Source organism: Camarhynchus parvulus, chromosome 6 (assembly GCF_901933205.1).
Source record: "Camarhynchus parvulus chromosome 6, STF_HiC, whole genome shotgun sequence".
NCBI classification, from domain to species: Eukaryota; Metazoa; Chordata; class Aves; order Passeriformes; family Thraupidae; genus Camarhynchus; species Camarhynchus parvulus.
In genome coordinates this window covers 8,850,458-8,869,309 of record NC_044576.1, presented here as the reverse complement: position 1 = coordinate 8,869,309, position 18,852 = coordinate 8,850,458, and the positions used below count along the sequence as shown (strand labels likewise).

At 38.9% G+C, this 18,852-nt stretch overlaps 1 protein-coding gene across 4 annotated transcripts in view; it reads right to left on the bottom strand.

Moving 5' to 3' along the window:
* LDB3 (LIM domain binding 3) overlaps positions 1 to 18,852 on the bottom strand; it is a 107,054-nt gene that overhangs the window by 42,489 nt on the left and 45,713 nt on the right. For 3 of the 4 annotated variants that reach the window (XM_030951396.1, XM_030951397.1, XM_030951395.1), the window contains exons 5-7: positions 9,276 to 9,298; positions 5,764 to 5,967; positions 237 to 406 (exon numbers count right to left, since the gene is read on the bottom strand). In XM_030951396.1, coding sequence (XP_030807256.1) covers positions 237 to 406; positions 5,764 to 5,967; positions 9,276 to 9,298 — 397 coding nt within the window. Of the gene's footprint in view, positions 1 to 236; positions 407 to 5,763; positions 5,968 to 9,275; positions 9,299 to 13,680; positions 14,088 to 18,852 lie in introns of all 4 variants that reach the window. The other variant, XM_030951394.1, reaches the window with a different exon arrangement.

Below are 18,852 nucleotides of genomic sequence, written 5' to 3'. Positions count from 1 at the left end.
GTTATACTTTTATGCTGAGGCCCCTGGCAAAAGAATTTTATTCATAAAGCATAAGATGAGATTGTTCACTATGATTTCAGAGTCCCCTCAAGTTACATGCAGGATCTTCACCCTCACTGACAACTACATGAGCCTGGACAAGAGTGTTCCCTGAGTATCAGTGGCCAATACCAGGGCAGTGAGGAAAGACATGAATCTAAAATCAGGATGAGGGGATGTTTTGTTATTCAACTTACTGTACTCGGTTCCAGTCATCTGGGCAAGGATACGGAAGGACTTGGACTGCAGGTTGGCAGAGCGACGGCTCCAGTCCTCACTGTCATCCTCAGGCTTGTTCTGGGTTTTAAGCACAGCCTGATACACTGGAGAGGCACTGTCTACGTGAGGATCCTTTATAGGGAGGGCACTGCAATTCAGAAAGGGAAATGTTGGAAGCAGCTCTCTGGTCACAGTTTCTTACCCAGCCATCCCCTACATGGCTTTGAAACGATCACTTCTTAAAAAAATACATAGATCAATTTCATGTTATGGCTCATTCTATCTCTGAAAGGGCCTGTTATCATTCAAATCTGTTTGGAAATACCTGTTCATAATTCCTCAGCCAATGCAGGTACACAAGTGTGCAGTGGTTAGAATAATATGTGGAGAGTAGGCCAGGCAAAACCATTTATTTCTCTAACCATTTTTGTTACATATTATTTCTTATAAAAACAACTTCACGTTGGTACTGTTTTATATTTTCTTTAAATTACAGTGCTGGGCCAGTGTACCTCAAGGTTGCAATCAGAAATAAACCCATATTTCAGTATAAAAATAATGAGGTAGACTTTTATAGCTTTTTCTAGAGATGATTCTTTTTCAAACTGAATTAAATTTCCATCTGCCATAGTCTGAATTCATTGTCTACTAAAATGTGAAGCACAGGAAGTCTAGACTTGCACTCAAGACTTGCATATATAAGTAGTATCTGAAATCCCTAATGACAGAACGTATCTCAGGATCTTACAACATGCTTAATCATCTTGCAAAGTGATATATCCAGTTGTGCACACCTAAAATCAAAGCTACACAGGTCTGTAGCACAAGTGAGGTAACCTTGCTTTGATTTATGATGCAGGCTAGAAACAGGCTTAGTAACTTAATAGGTTTTGGTAGTATTTTTCCCCGGTGAAAATAACTTCTGCATAGCAGAATTAAAATTAACTATTAACAGAGCTGCAGAAATATACACTGAGGGAATGATGTGTGCTTGGAGCAACTTGGCTCCATGACTGCTCTAAATACAAGGTCTATTTTTGAAGCAAGTGATTTATTGTAACAGCTTTATGCTATTCCATAAAGAGCTTTGCAAGCAGCAAGCTCAACTTCATGAAAACTGAGAAACAGCTCTGTTTAAAGTTAAGGGCCATTTGGTCCAACAGTTGCTTCCTTGGTTCAGGCTCAAAGTTAGTGCTAAGATACCACTTTGCAGAGAAAATCTACAGAGAATTTGGGTCTGTGATTTGAAAGCCTGAGAGGACTGATGAAAAGCCAGGATGTCTGACATCCTACATAGAGTGGGATGCAAATGTTACCAGGTAGTGCTTTAAATATCAGTACTTCCCAGCTGACACACTCCTCTTCTTCAGCACTGGGTAATATACACAGGTTTGATGGATTTACACATAATACCATGTATTTATAACCCCCATATATGCAAACTTCTCACTTTCCTGAGGAGCCATCGAAGTACAAATCCCAGTTAAGTTTTTTTTTTGTGTGTTTCCACACAACAGTGGGGTGGAACGCAGCTTAGGTTTAGAATTTAGAGAAAAACTTGACTCTTCAGTTTATGCTCTGCTACAAAACATACAAGTTATGTAAAAAAGTTCCTCAGTGTGAAAGATGGCCTGTAGGAGGAAGCAACATTTTCAAGCTCCTTTTTTAGCTTGTGTTTCCTAGACCACAATCCTTACAATATCCAAACACTAGCAGGTACAGAAGGCAAAATATAGACTTGTTTATTTTGGGAAGGCTCTGCCATCAGTGACTTCCATTAGTGCTGCTGCTGTGTGCAGCAATGGACAAAGTGGTGCCATAGCCTTCTTTAGGTGGAAGAGGGGAGAGAGAACAATAGTTCTCCTCTTGTGGCCCATCACACACAGCTAAAGGGCTTGCTGAGGTAGGCAGGAAAGCACAGCAGTGAGTTCTGCCTTCTCCTGCCTTCTGCAGAATAGTCTTTGCAAAGAGATTCTCTGTAATACCAACAGTAACTCACAGCAACACCCTTGGGACTGTTCTGCTGCTGCTTCTGACACTTGGCTATGCTGCAAGTTCTGTCACAGCAATGTTCCCCAAAAGGTGACCCTGTTTTCAAGTCCCCAAGGCACTTCAGGGTGTTTCACACCCAGAACCTGCCTCGTATGAATACCAGAAGTGACTGCCTGATGTGGGCCAACAGTTAGCTTTATATCACCACACTGACTTCTTAATCTTGAGGAAGCTTAAAAACCTGCTGTATTGGACAGCAAATTTCCCAGCTGAGTACATTGTTCTAGAGTGGATAATAAACCACTGGATAGACAGTGCTGCTGATTTCCACCATGGACCACTGTGGCAGCAGTGGTGTGCCAGCCACGGACAGTTCAAATTCCTCTGTTTAAATCCTCTAGCTCAAATGCTTTGTTCTTATATTATGACCTACATACAAAAAAGCAGTTCAAAGGTTTATGTACAGATATGCCATTAACTCAAGCATTGTTAAAAAACTAGAGCTGGAGGCTGGACCACAAATTTCACAGTAGAAATGTGTGGCATTAATATGACATATTAATATCCTTATGGTAGATGATTAAGGCAGGAAATGGAGTTTGGTGAATTAACCTCCCCAGCAGAGTGAAACATGCTCATATAAATTGAACTAAATTAAAGCAATACATTGGAGTATTTCCAACTCTGTCTTTAATTCAGCAGGCCTTTTTCTTTTTTAAAAAACATAATTATATTGTGGATGAATAACTAGGACATATAAGCCTCTCAGCATGGAAGTGTAAAATAGAGCGCATTGCTGATTATGAGCATTTCATAAACCTAAATGTGACAGTTGATTCTTACAGACAGCCTAAAGATGCACATAACCATGTTAATACCTCTGTTATACCTCTTTGTAATTTAATTTCTTTCCATCTGGGTGTGGATGTGCAGAAATATCATGCATCTTTAAGCATATTACTTTAAATTGACGCTACTGAAAAAAAACCCTCTTTGCAAATGGGTTGGAGCTGTTGGAGGCTTCTAATCTAGAGCCTAAGGTATTCTAGTAGGAGTCAATAAAAATTATTTTCCTTTTTCTTATCATCATTTAGGTCACACATTTTTACCACAAAAAAACCCTTTAAAGACAGTCAAACTTCTCTGAATAAGTAGCAATGGAGGAATTTTATTTTTTGGAGTCCATTATAAGCTATGGTTTACTATGTGAATCACTCCCTGGAGTCATTATGCAGATTTAATTTCAGTAGATACTAAGTAAAAACTTAGGAACCCTGCAGTGTTCTACCCCTGATGTAGACATACAACAAAATATTGTGACATCAGGTATTAGACTGATTCCAGCTATTTAAAAAAAAGCCCTAAGAGGTAAAAATCCCACAACCCAACAAACAAAAGTTCAAGTAGACTGGTAAATAGCCAGCCAAGTTGACTTATTGCAGAGGACACACAAGATCTTAGTTTGTACAGTCACATTATTGATTCTTCTACTTCAACTGTCAGATCTTATTCCCAATAAAGGTGCTAGACATGTGTCTTTATACAACTTGTGAATTTGATTAAAACTGCATAATGGAATTCAGAGGTGGTTTGACAGAAATGTACTCAAAACACTGTCCACATGGTTTTACTGCAGCCACCTAGCTCCTGGTTCTTCGTTTAGCAAGATCAATTAAAACAGAAAAACAAAGAGAAGAAAGATATATAAAGTCAGGGCATTCGAAATTTTCTACCTTAAAGTTTCAGCATGGAGTCTGACTATCAATAATTCTGTCCTTCCCTTTATGTTTTCCATGGTGATCCAGTAAGCGTGGCTTATTTCTAAGTGACAAGAGCCTGACTCTGATCTCATGAAGTTACAACATCACTGATTTCAAATGGTCAAACTAGAAAATGAGCTCCTATCCTAAGCCTGTCTGTCCTTCATCACTGATAAAATAAGTAAACGGCTTCCAGCTGCTGTCTGCCCTTCAGATGTGCAGTCTGAGTGTGCTTACCACCCCCTACAGACACTTGTGGACAAATGAAAAGGACTAAGGCTACTAATTAAGAACCAAGACCAAATTATAGGCTGATAACTGAGACAAAATGAATCAGCACACAATTTGGTCTGCTTTTATATTAAAAACTTCTCATACAAATACTTTTGCATTAATCATAATCTTAACTCAGACTTGATCGATTAAGCAAGCTAAAGAACATCATGGTTTCCACTGCCAATTAAAGTTCAGAATATCACAGAGGAAACTAAAGGAAACTTATAAAATCAAAAGGATCCATATATGCAGCATTAACTTTATAATCATCTGATCATTTAAAAAGGTATTTTTTTAAACATTACCATTTGCATCATATACTGCAACAGCATTTACTAGGAAGTGCCAATGTATCGTAAAATGTTTCCTAAAATGCATGCCTACGAAGGATATGAACCCTTATAGAGAACACAAATGAACTTCTTTGTACTTCAGTAATTGGAAATATGAGTCTACTCAACACCTGTGGAGATTCAATGAGTCATGGCCAAAGCCAGCTAAAGGTATTGCTTGTGATCCATCATGAGGGAGAGCTGTGATGAACAACAATATTGGTGCAAAAAGTTAGCAGAAAAGATAAATAATTATAAAAAAGAGAAAAATGGCCAGCAAAAGAGAGCACAAGCAAATACATAAACCATCCTCATTTTGAATAAGCCTGCAGCTAACATATGGAAAAGAAACTACGTTAAAGTGTGTTGCTATACCTGTATTTTGGTGCCATATCAAAGGAAGGCAATTTCTATTTTGGGCAGAAGCGCACCCGGTAAGAGAGAAACTTGGCTACATTCATGGCATATGTAATTTCAGTAAAGTTATTACAACTCTGGATAAGTTAATCAGGTAAGATTACCAGAAACGTGCATTGGAAAAGCAAAGTTATTAAAGATCAGGAGATTTTGCCATAGCCCAAATGATCTGTGTAAAACACATGTACTGTATGTAAACTGGGGATAGGGAAAATACAGCAAAACATTCCATTCTGAAGAATAAAACAGTAGCCAGTGCTAAATAAATATTTTGCATTCTTCATGTCTCAATAAAAATTCCACCCCTCTTTTCTGTCCTTTCTGAGCTATGCATACAATAGTGACTATTATAAATCACGGTTGTCAGGAATGAAAAGCCATCCAATATCATACACAGAGCATTAGATGTATTTTTGTGGGGTTTACCAGTTCTAGGAGGAATACCAGAAAACTAGGTTAAATTAACGTACCCCTGACCATGGTAGGGGCTTGGCACTTTAAGGTCTCTCCCAACAACAAATCATGTTATGATTTTCAAGTGATCCATGCTTTTAAATTCAAAACATGGAAGTGATTTTGGACACTGTCTAGGATTGATACGCATTTTCCACGTGTAATATACCCCAGGAAAAAAGAAAAAGTCCAGTAAGAGCAGATGTGTCATGCAGGTAGGGATGTTACAAGTACCATGCAGAGAAAGAGCATTCCACAGAAGGAAATAACCTTACCCAGCAAATTCTCCACCCTGGGCTTGTGCCTGGCCTGCAATTGCATCCATGATAGCATCCTGGGAATACATGCTGATCGGGGTGTTATACTGCGCGTGAATTATGGTAGCCTTGCCGCCAAGGCCCTTCACCTCAATGGGTTTGTGGGTAGACAGGGCAGAGTCCTTCAGGACATTGGGGTTGAAACGCTCCGTGAAGTCCGTGCTGGGTTATGCAAGAGTGAGGTTCCACAGGGAGGGAAGGGAGGGGAAGAAAGGAGAGAGGCGTGAAGTTAAGCGAGGGAAGCACCACCAAGAGAGGAGTGTGCACGTCTGTTCATGGCATCTCACCACCAAAGTTTCTCATCAGGGAAGCACAAATGTAGGTACCAAGCCACAGCAAAAAGATGGCTCTGCTAATGGATGTCATTTTTGTGTTGGTTTACGATGTATAAAAAGGAAAAAAATGTGAAATAGCTGTCACTGTATTAAAATCTCACAAAAAATCTCTAAGTATTTATATGATACTTAGATATACTAAAATTCTGATGTTATATGCATATATACATCTAAGTGTATACAAACAGTACATGTATATATGCATGCCCATGGGACGTACATACACAGTGCAGAGAATTCCCACTTTTTTTGTCATCCATTTGTGTTTTCAGAAGGGTCTCACAAAGGTCTAGAAAGTATAGTGTAATGAAGGGATATCAGGTTCTCTATTATTTAGAAGGTTTCAGTACTTTCTGTCCGTGTTACTAATCACAGTGAAATTTAGCACTTGTGCCTTTTAATCTTCAAGGCTTTCCTTACAAAAGACTAAATCTTCCCAAAAATGTCTCTACACCAGCCTGAAGTGCTGCTATAGCATCATAAATGATCAGTCCCAGATCAAAATATGCAACATTGCAACCAAAGGACCAAGTGCAGTCGGAAGAGTTGCTGCCTTAGTTTCCACTGACTCCATTTACAAGGAAAGATTTTATATTTGACAGACTGAGCCCCTAAAGCAATCTAACTGAAGCTTCCATGACATCAGAATGAGTCAGTTTGCTCTCAGACTACAGCCAAACAGCAGCTAGTTTTCTTGTAGGGTTGTGCTGTGCATAGTTCTAGTCCTAGAGCTAGGACTGAGCCCTGCCCAGAGTTCCCATGACCACTGTCAGCCACTATGGTGGCTCCTCTTCAACCTATGGGAGACTAGGTGAATCTCTGGTCTGCTGTTCCTGTCCTGCCAGCAGCACGAGGATATCACCAGGAGAGATTCCATACACTCACCAAACTGGACAAAACTGGGAACTCCACCCTTTGTGAAATAACAGATATTTCATAAATCTTTCATTCAGAACTGAACCCAAAAGCTGGAAATAGATATTTCTTTCCCTGCAGAAGAAATACTGAAGAATTTAATTCCATTTGATTGGAACAATTTTCCTTTCCAGTTTAACACATTAGACTGTAAGTTTATTGGCTAATATTGTTTTTTCTTTACCCAAACGACAGTGTGTCTGTTTACCATGGGTAGGCCCAGAGAGTGAGAGTTAAAACTGAACCCTCAACCCAGCATGATGAAAAAGGTAAACTCAAGTAAGGCTAGCAGCCATCTGACTTAATTATCTGGAGACTATCACAGGTGCTGTGCCACCTCTGAAGCCAGCCAGGGGATTCCACTCTGTTTTCAGCCTTTTGTTTGGTGGGATGCCCTGACTGAGGATGGACAGAGAGAGACACAGTCACATATCATTGCAAATCCTTGTCAGAACATCGACAGCCACATGCACAAGGACCAGAGACACACAGGAGCACATGCTGCATTACAAACACAGCCTTCACTTGCACATGCCAACATCTTAAGGGAGGGAACTGGGAAGCACCATTATGCATTCAAAAAAAGTGAAAATTATCTTTTTACCAAGACATTCTCTCATTTAAAACACATCTCCCTTAACTATTCATCAACTCTGACAATTCTATAATTACAATAACATCAGCTCTGGAGGGGTGATGGGCTGAGACATGCAGGTTGCTGTACTGAGCATGCACATGCCTGACTTCAACAGTATCTCTTTTCTGTGTAATACCCTAAACAATCACATGATCATTACAAACACACAGGTCCTCAAGATCTTGAATTTAGTGTTCTCTTTCTTTCACACAGTTGGAAGTACAAAAGAGATTCTAAACCCAAGATCTGAGAAGACTCTGTGAAGAAAAGGACAGAGGTTAAATATGCCACCTTTAAAGAATAATGTTCTAAGCAATTTGTTTCCACAGTCAGTTACAGAAATCAAAGCTACTAATGTCAGAACAGCCTAAACTTCCCTCATGGTAGCAACAGGAGTCATTTGGGCTTTCACTTGGGGTCTTTAAACAATTTTAGTGATGTCTTTCAAGAGGTTTTAGTCACATTACATACACCAAGGCAAAACTTCCACTGAAGTTAACAGGATTCCAATAAAAGTAACAGAAAAATACAGATTGCCAACTGCTGAGTTCTTTTTCTAATTCTGGAAGCAAACAGAAGATATTGTAAGGAGGGCTGGGCTCTAGAACAAAGTGGCAGAGGTAAGGCTGCAGAGACAGCACCTCTGCAAAATGAATGGGATCTTTCTCCTAAACTACAAAAGGATCAGGAAAAATAAATCCCAAAGCAAGTAAGATTACAAATACCCCTATAAAGTGACTTCTGCTTTCTAAGACAATCCTGTCAGAATAATTATTAATGTAAACTGGCTAGGATTTTACACTCCAAAGGACTTACATCATCACACCCACACTTCACTGAAATCAACAGAGAATGAAAAATCAATGTAAATTATATGCACGAAATATTATTTCAACTTTATGTATTCTACTACTCCTAACTTTGTACTGTTAGTTTAAATTTGACATTTAAATATTAGAATTATTTATTTTATACTCAGTTTGACCCAGTCTCCAGCAATTTAGGGACAACACTCAGGTCAGAGGCAAAAAACAAGAGTTTAGAGACAATCCTCTGCCCCTAGAAAACTAAAGGTCAAAAAAAGGGCAATAGATTGATCAAGGTAAATAACTCCATAGATTTTTTCCCCTATATCAGTATCTTACTCCAACCTAAATTTGAATTTTAGCAGACTTTAGAAATTAATTTAACATTGAAGCTAAAAGTATTTTACTAATAACACACAAAAAAGGGCTCAGATAATGCTCTCCAAACTCTGAGGGCATGAAGATGACTTAAAGATTCAAGAGAACTTAAACCTGCCTGTAGTAGCACCACCACCTGAAAGCTTTTAGAAGAACTGGCAGGCTCAGGTGGCAGCTCCATCACAGCATTAGAGCATCACCAAGAAATGCCAAGCGGGAGCACTGCTGGACAGCAGGGGCAGCGCAGGGCGTCTGCCACACCAAGCAGACGTTCAAAAAAATACTTGCACTTGCAAGCAGACACAGCAGGAACACAGGGGATCATGCTACCCCAGAAAACACATCTTCACACATACAGCATCACACAAATATCTGGCACTACACAGAGGTGATACTAACTTGGCAGCGGTGTTGGTTATGACCTAGAAGAAGAGAAAGAGAACAAACAACATCAAAACCAACCACATAGAAAAAAGTCAATAGTTTGTAGAGTGCAAAGGGTAAAAGATATTTACAAAAGATTACTACAGCTCTTCTCAGACCATCTACAAATAAGAATAAAAAGAATAAAAAGTAAATGTATGCCTAAAACCCCCAACATGATTAAGAAAGGAAAAAATGCAGGGATTATACTTGATCCACCAGGACTTAGTAGGGTACCATGGCATTTTGGCTGACTGTTGAACATGATCTTATTGCTGTGCATCCTTAAAAGTACGACTACCAAAGTGAAGAGAGGAGGGAGCAGAGGGAAAAATGGAGGATTTTCAGAGTATATTCTCATCTGAAAATAGCAAATGAGTGGTAGAGATATATTTTTCTCTTAGATACTGAATATTCAGGGATAAAGTCTGTTCTCAGGCCACCCTCAGAGCTGGTTTTGCAAGACTGATTTTTAAGTCTTTTACACGCTGGAGAAGATCCAAAAAATATATTGGTAAATGTTTTAAAGCTAAAACTAAGGAAAATGCCTTTGTATATAACAAAGCATTTACCTAGATACAACTGCACCTACATTATGCCAAGAGGCGTGTAAGCCATTTAACTTCGGAATAGTCATTCCTAATTTATTCCACATTAAACAAAGCAAGCCACGCTTGCTGTATGTTTTCTGGGATATCCATATCAGTATATTTTATTCCAACTGGTTCCATACAGTATGAAAAAAAGGCATGTTCACACTCCATTCCTGCATCTCTGCATAAACCAGTGATGGCGCTTGCACAGTAATTCCAAAGCACCGTAACACAGGATAAAGCTGGGAGTGCAGAACAGAGTGTGCTCAGTCTGAACTACAGTGCTCTTCCCAATAACTGTGTGGTGGTTGCACAAATAGCAATGGGCTGTGATATTTATTTTAAATTTTTTTCCCCCCGAAGCTTAGAACACCCACATTCTGCTCTTTTCTTGGTTGAAGACTAATTAATCCTATTTTGTGCAAAACAAAGAGGAAGAGATTCACAGGCAGTTAATAAACTTTTCTTTTTACTTGGCTGTATGGAATGCTGTTGACAGAACTGACCACTGAGGATTCCAACTTGCTGCTGTGACATTTCTGTGTCTGGGACTGATACAAAATACTGGATAGCAAAGCTACACTGTTAAAGAGTGATATTCCAAGGGGATTTGGCCACTCCTGCTTTTTCCTTGCAGAACCTTTGATACCCTACATATAATCCTTTTGCCTTGGCTCATCAAACAGCACTTTTCATGATCAAAAGCACTCTAATGAGCCAAAGCTGCAGTAAAGGCTTTGCACTTCTGCATTTCCATGGTAAAGTAGCCACAGATCATCCCCTGCAGCTACTGGTCAGACTCTCAGATTTGAAAATATTCTTCTAGCTTTATAAACCCTACATTAAGCCAAATGTTCTTACAGGAACTGTTAGAGATATATTAGGAACAAGCTGCAGCCTGTAAGCACATCAGTGATCCTATATCCATTTTAGGTGTATGTGAGACAGCTGGGCACTCATTTACAATGAAACCAAGTGTAATGGTATCATTTTCTGACTCATCCATGCATCTACCATACATATAAAATAACATTTTCAAGGCAGAACTACCAAACCCCTAAAATACACCTTAATTAAAAGAAAAGTAGGTCCAAAGAAAATAAACATTATGTGCACACACTAAGAACAGCTCAGTAGCCACATCTCAGTAAAGATTTTTGAGATGTGAAGAGGCTGCTATAGCTTCCTTCAAAAACAGTAAAGCTTTACTTCTCCTTATGTTTAGGATGTGATGAGAAAATTCCTCCCAGTTCAGAGCCACACATAATTTTAGTTTGGCTCTATATAGGGAAATGTCTGGAACACCCAACTTGCTGCTCACAGAGGTCACACAGTAAAAGACCAGTAACCCAAGCCACCTGGCACGTACTTGTGGGACAGGTATTTACTGCCCTTGACCTACAGTGTGAAAAATAACTTACACTGGAATGAAAAAGATGCATGTTACAAACTATGACTCACTGTTCATATTTATTCATACACTCCAGAGCTTTCAGCACATCACGTTCCACACTCCTAACAGGCTATCTTATTTTTCAACTTGGTCAGAGTGATAAAGCTTCAATGTAAAGTGTATCAGACAAACAAATGCTTTGTTATTCTTCACAGATCAAGGAAGTAATCTCAAAATTAATTTCAGCTTCTTTATAGGATTTTCCTATAAACAGGTTTAGCTAAACCTGTAACAGCAATTCACACAATTAAGTTTAAATTGTCTGGTGAAAAGGGCACAGAACTGAAACATACCTTAAGATCACTCCTCATACTTGAACTTTCTCGCAGCTTTTACCATACAGCTAAGTGCATGTTTGTGAAAGCACAATGAATTCTGTTTTGGAGCATCACAATATCACAACCATGTTGTATTACATGGTAAGAATGTTCCCAGTACAGACCAGAGCTGTTTATTCAGTGCTCACAGTGCTTTCTTATTCCCATATATGCACTGTGAGATTGAGATTATCATGGATGCCACCAAGTCCCAAGATAGTTACAGGTTCCATGTTTTTCTCCACAGAGCAGGAGGCAAGATACTTCTTACTTCATGGATAACAGTCAAGTGGGAGTGGGAATGATAGCACTATTGAGCTCTGAATTTTCTCTGCATGTCAACAGAGATGTACAGTTCTCGAAATCGTACAGAAGTTACCAGACAAGACACATTTATTTAGTGCTTCTGGACTCTCTGATCTTTTCAGAATGTTCCTGCACAGCAGGATAAGGATTTTTAGTTTTTTGTTTGTTCATCAGTGTTCCAGTTAGTAAAGGCTGATAGCAGTTCCCTAAAATTTCATTCAAACTGAATAGAAAGGCACACTCTTTGGTGAGTGGTGGATGCAGCTGTGTTGTAATTCTGATAACAAAACAGTCACAATGCTGAGCCATCCAAAATTCAGCCCCTTCACCCTCACCCCTGCAGGTATTAAGGAAGACTATGAACATAGTGGAGAAAAAGACAACAAGATATACACCCAGGAAACTCTGTATATTGAAATAAGACAAGAATTGGTATTCAGGAAACTGTAAATTAAGAGAAAAGTATTCTGAGGTTTATTTTGCTGATCTTGCTTACTAACCGATATTTTTTTAAAAAGTAATTGCTATACTTAATTATCAAGTATGAGAAGGGAGGATAGAATTTTCTCAGGTAAGTTGATTAGGATTGTTAATGTTAAGTGCTCAAGAGAGTGGCAGTGAATAATCTAAAATTGCTTGAATCATTTAGAATAGATGTATATGCTCTTTTAATAGGATGAAATATCCCTACTTTCTACAACTTAAAACCTCTTGGTTTTATTTTTGCAAAGAGCTGCTGCAAATGGATATAAAGTACTTGAAGCTATGCAGTTACTATCAGACCTTGAGCGGATTGTCAGAATTTTCTGGTTTTCCTCATATAGCCAAGTCCCTAATGTCAAAAAAATACATTTCCCCATATTCCTAACAAGAAATTTATCTTCATTAAAGAAAAAAACCCACAAAAAACAGCAAGCAACCCCAAAACCACAATAAACTAAAAAATTAGATTTGTTTGGTGGTTTATACATGAAGGCAAAAAAATTAGGAAAACCTGTTTCTCCCTGCTTTTTCTCATGTACTGCAGTCCAAGATCCTCACTTCACAAGTTTACTAATAAAACAGATGACCTGCAATATAGGAATATGGAAAACCTTGACAGCATGGGATCAAACTACCTGGGCAGTATCTGGAGATCATTCCTTGTTATAGCAAAGTTAACATTAAAGCTAACATTTTTAAAGCAAGACATTCTTCAAACCAGAGGATTCAAAATATTGCAGTTCTGACTCATTTTGCATAGGAATGCCAACACATTAAGGCAGGAATTACAGCAGGACACTCCAGTAGCTGGGAATGTCAGATTTGCTGGTCAAAGCCATTTCTCTCTAGCAAAGTACCAAAGATCAGGTGCGGTTTATAGCAGCTGCTCTCATGTCTGACCAAGCAATACTTGGTTCTCTGAGACTCCATGCATTAGTTAGGACTGCTGAGTGTCACAACCCTGAGATGATTACTGTTACTTCGGTCCTAGTGTTCGCCCTCAAGCTCTGCTGACAATTGCCAACCCATGCTGCACATCACATACCAACAACCATTACTCTGTAATGGCAATGTGGGTATGTTTTGGGGCTACTGGAAAATTTAATTGTTGATCCAGGCTTTAATAATGACTGCTAGACAAATGCACAATAGGGTAAGCACCATTACATTCACTGCTCAGCAAGTTCATTACTTATTGAAATAATTAAAGATGTTACCATGTTACCTACCCTCTAGGAAGTCCACCTTCCGAAGCCCTTCGGTTGAGACTCAATTTATGCATCTCAGCCATTTCCCTCAGGGTCTCTGCCGAGTAAAGGCCAATGGGGTTGTTATACTGCCTTGCAGGGCTCAGCTGGTGAGCAGGGCTACTGCCACCAGCGAAAGCAGGGCTTGCTTTGGAACCTAACGAGCTCTTGGCAGGTGAAATGTCAGGAGTCACAGACTGAGAGGACATGGAAGATCTAACTGTGGTAGTATTTAGGTAGGAAGAGCTATTTGAAAGGCTGATCTCTTGCTGGTTGAGGTAGCCTGAAAAGGTTCCATTGGTTGCTAAAACACTACCCACAGGCCCAGTCGCCGTGTTAGTTAGAGGGTTGAAGGTTGTTCTGTTGCCATTGATTTCCCAAGCAGGTTCCTGTAGTAGCAAACATGCAGGCCAAGAAAAGAAAAAAAGAAAAGAGCAATCATAGAACACATGCAAAAATAACATTTGCAATTAATGCTGTAAACATAGTCATAAACTAGCAATAAATAGATTGGGACCAAAGCATTCAAACTTTCAGGGAAGATTTTCAACAAAGAAATGCATTGTTTCAAAATAAGAGAAGCAAAACCAACTCAGGCATTTTTTTACTAGGTTTTAGTTGAAATCAACAAATAAAGCTTAACATTAAGAGAGCAGTTGCTACTAGTCAACCTCACAGCAATAATCTTATATTAAGGCAACACTGTCCATTAATTTCTAGAATAATTAAGAAATTAAAAAAAATAAACATTCTTAGGTAAGAATAATTTTAGATCATGTATAACCATAGAAGTCAATGCTATTATTATAAAGACACAATGATTCTAAAGCACACCATTCTGTTGTCTATGAGTGCACTTGAGGTTATGGAAATGATGCACTGCTTTCCTGGGCTCTGGTTCATGCTGATCAGGCCATGCAGCAGGGTTAGCAGAGATACCAACAGGACATGAAAATAGGTACTGCTCCACAGACAGGCTGCTCCTATGCTGATCATTGCTGCTTCATTTCCACTAGAGGGAATTTGTGCTTGAGAATGTAGGGGTGTGTGTGATCCTACAGTTCTCTCCCACACAATATTCCTAACTGGGACAGCAGCAGGTATTGCCTTACCCAAAGGAATCTCTCCTACAATACCTATACCCATAGAAGTCTGTGCTGGTGCTCAGAACAATCTACCAAAAACTCATCCTAGGTTCAAAACAATCTACCAAAAACTCATCCTAGAAAAACACAGTCCAACACTTGAGTTTCACAAATTATTCACTATAAATGCACCTTAGTGAAACCAAAATAAGAGGTTATTCCAAAAATGAAAAATGCTCACAGTTAAGAGGAGCCCACAATCCTGCCTCAAGGATAGCCAGTTCAAGAGCAGGTGGTGGCCTGAAGTGATGTTTTGCCTCATTCATTGGCAATGCAATCATCATCTTTAACTCCTCACATGAAATACAGTTCTGAGAATAATTTGGCCTCTGATGCTATGCTTTTGCTAGTATTGGTTATCATTAATGTAATTTACTAATTTTGATACTATGGTTCACGAGAAAAATATTTTTATTGCCCTTTGGGATTTTTCTATATTGCATGTATAAATTTAGGGAGCATACATTTGAAAAAAAAATCAAGATAATATGCCTTGATTAATTAAAATTTATTGAAAAAACCCCTAAAGGTCTAAGGATATAAGTAATCATAACATTAAGCACATTTAAGACATGTTGAATCAAAAATGTAAGGCAGATAAAATTAACTAAGATAATTTTTCTTAGTGATAAACAGGAAGAGATTTTAGCTGGCATTAATAGCTGCCTGAGGCTGTAGAAACAGATAATCCTAAAAGCATTTTCAGACCATGCCTTTTAAAATAAATATATTTGCAATACATACTTTGGTTATTATACCCTGACACTGAACACAGTAAACAACAATCCCTTCCAGTGGCCTATTGAAAGCTTCTGGATATCATTAAATAAACAGAAAACAGGGCTTCTCTCTAAAAATGTGTTCAAAAAGAGGCACGTATATGTTCAAAAATTAAGTAATCACTTGGGCAAACCATTTTTACATGCCAGCACAGAGGGACAAAACGATTATTAAATAAAAAATAAACACAGATGTAATAGAGAAGTAAAAGGATATGCTGGAGTTATATTTATTTGTTACCCTGAAAACACTGTGGCTTTTAGTTAACTGTGGGTTTCTTCCTACACCCCAAAATAAAAGGACATGCAAGGAGAGCTGACTGTAAAGCATCAGTTTCAACTGCTAATGAGAGAAATGCCACATTATTTCCTTATCCCTAATGCATTTTCATAGTCTTGGTGTTACTGGACAGTAACAATAGGCAAAGGGAAAATTACAGGGCAGCCATAAAAAATGATGGCCGATGCTTTTGGTCCCTTTTGGCACAAATGGAGTTCTGGTTTTACTCCTTAAACGATCTCTAGCTGGAATACCATCATACTGGCAAATCAGCATTAGAATTCTTAAGAGCCCAGCAGTGCCAGGTTAGCAATCTCCATCTTGAGTTCATATTTTGGATAGTTTTAGGGTAGTTGTTTTTCCTGTGTTGTGGTGGAAAAAATGGATGAAACAGGAAGTGTCTAAGGGAGAGGCTGTACTTCTAAATAATTACTGCCCCCTCATCAGGATATTTAGCTCTTCCCCTTACTAACTAACCAAAAAACCTCTGATTCAGTTTATTCCTGGGAGAATATTGTAGAATTATTTTTTGTCTCCAGTTCAGTGTCAAAATCAGATCAGTGCAGAATTTCAGACTGTGAAGGGCAAATGTCTAATACTGAGCAGCAGCACTGAGCTTTCAGCATTGCATCACATGAAATGCAGCCAACAATAACAAACGTTCCCCTGTTCCCCACCTCCCATCCTATTCTGTTTCAGTGGCTGAAAAAGCAAGCTGACATTTCCAGCACTGGGAGCCTAATGCTACCCCTCCAGCTGACCAGGAGAGGAGGCTCTGACACTGAGCAATGGGCTTCCCTTCAGGAACATGCAGGATCGTGCAGCAGTCCCTTGCTGCGGGAGGAAAACTGTGTAACGTCAGAGAATGAGCTTCAAACTGAGAAATGTAGAGGAGTCTCATACCTTTTGAAATAGAAGGAAGCTAGGAATCAGCTCAATTTCCATTCTGAAATATTATTGTTTGTTTATAAAAATCCAATTTCTATGAAAGGCAAATGTTCCTTCTTATGTATCAGGGAAGTGAGAAATAAATTTAGATCGGGAGATACAATAGCAGGTTTTGCAGGTCCTCTCCCTTTGACATATCATTCTCTATTTATCTATTGCTGTGACCCTACAGTCATTACTCACCTCTTGCACTTCAGGGAGAAAAATTTTAACAGTATACCAGTGCTTTTGACAACCCAACATGCTCAAGAAGCAACTGTTGCTTTAAATTGTTTAGAGGATAAAGGGAATCGAGGCACCATGGCACTGAATGACGCTCAATGACATGATCGAACTGCTTTTGGTTGAGCCAGCTTCTCCATCCTATACTCTACTTAAAAAGTCAGTCATCTCCATCTATTTCCTCTTAGACACACAGGTTCCCAAATTTGGCAGGAAACAAATCGTAAGTATGACAAGATGCTCACTGGGACTTCAAAATAAGTCAGTAGTGTTTCACAGAAAGCACAACACACAGCCATATTATTAGAATTAACAAGGCTAACAATACCTTCATGCAATGAACAAATGTTAAAGCCATGCTTAGCCCTAAAACACCAGCTTGAATGTTTTGAACTGCACTAGCTGAATCTTCACTTGTGTTGTGTCCCCTCTGAAGAGCTGCAGTCAATGAGTTCAGTGACTGATTGATGGCTTAATTTAAATCCTTGGACTCAAACTTACTTTTACTGTTATCTGAATGCTTTCAACATTAACTATGCCCTTTCTTCCAGCTATGCCCCACCTGTGCAAAAGACTTCACTAAATCAAAAATATTTAACTAAACTAAATGAAAATTGTTTCTAGTTTGAGATTTATGTCAGATACCGTGAAACTGAAAAGCAATCAAACCTTATTTCCAATAATAGCCCTACATACTGATGGTTGCAGAACCTGTATCATCTATAACATTGATGAGCTTTGTGAAAGAATGACTGATCTTTGTGAAAAAAGTATGCTTGTTTCCCTAAAACAAAAATAAAACAAAAAAAAATAGTGAACAGTGAAAGAAGTGCATGCTTGAAAATTAGTGGAAGCTGCAATCAGATCAGCAACAATGTACAAGAGGATTTATGGTTTTAACTAGACACTGAAGTTGCACATGCAGATTGTTTAGCTGACGTTGCCACACCTTAACCTTAACCAGAGAAGGGTGAGGAAAGCTTCTCGTGATGTATGAGGATGGCACTGTCACGACTGTCTTGTAATGCAGTCTTTTGCTGATTTTTAAAAAATACCATCAAATTTATTTCATGTAAACCATCAGTCTAAACACTGTCAAGCAGAGGTGTGGAGGTGACTTTTGCCTGTGTGTCACAGAATTCTTCATTTCTACAGTGATACTTGTTACTAGAAATAATAAAGGGACAAGCAAAGAAACCTTGGTTTTAAAGTGTGTTTTTTAATGCCAAATCAGCATTACACTGCCTCTATCAGTAAAGTATCTTTATTCCAGATTTTGAGACTTCTCTGAGAGCTCAATGCCTTTTTTCCTTCCAAACAACCCCTAGAGAAGAATTCTTCACTTAAAACTTACTATTAGCGTAGACAAGTGACACAAGTGTCACTCCTCTTGACTGGCAAAGAGTCCAGCACTCTGATGTTACTCTTCCCCTGGGTGAAAGACTCTACACCTAAGATCTTCCTGAATACTGCAAGATAACCTATTTCCCACCATACCTTCCCCTGGATGCCACCCTTTTCTCTAGAAAGGTTCCACTAATTCTCTTCTCCAGCTGCTGGTACTGCCTGCAGCTGGCTCAGAAAAGGCTGCCTCCAGCAGCTCCTACAAACCTTTCCTGAGCACCTTTCACAGAATTCTCAAACATAAGACAGCAAGCTTCTGAAAATGGGTTGAGTCTCTTGATCCTCATCTCTCTCTGAAGGACTAGAATAGGAAATGTACACTGTCTTTATGGCTTTCATGCCAAGGGGTCTTTTTAGGACCTTCAAGAAACCCCTG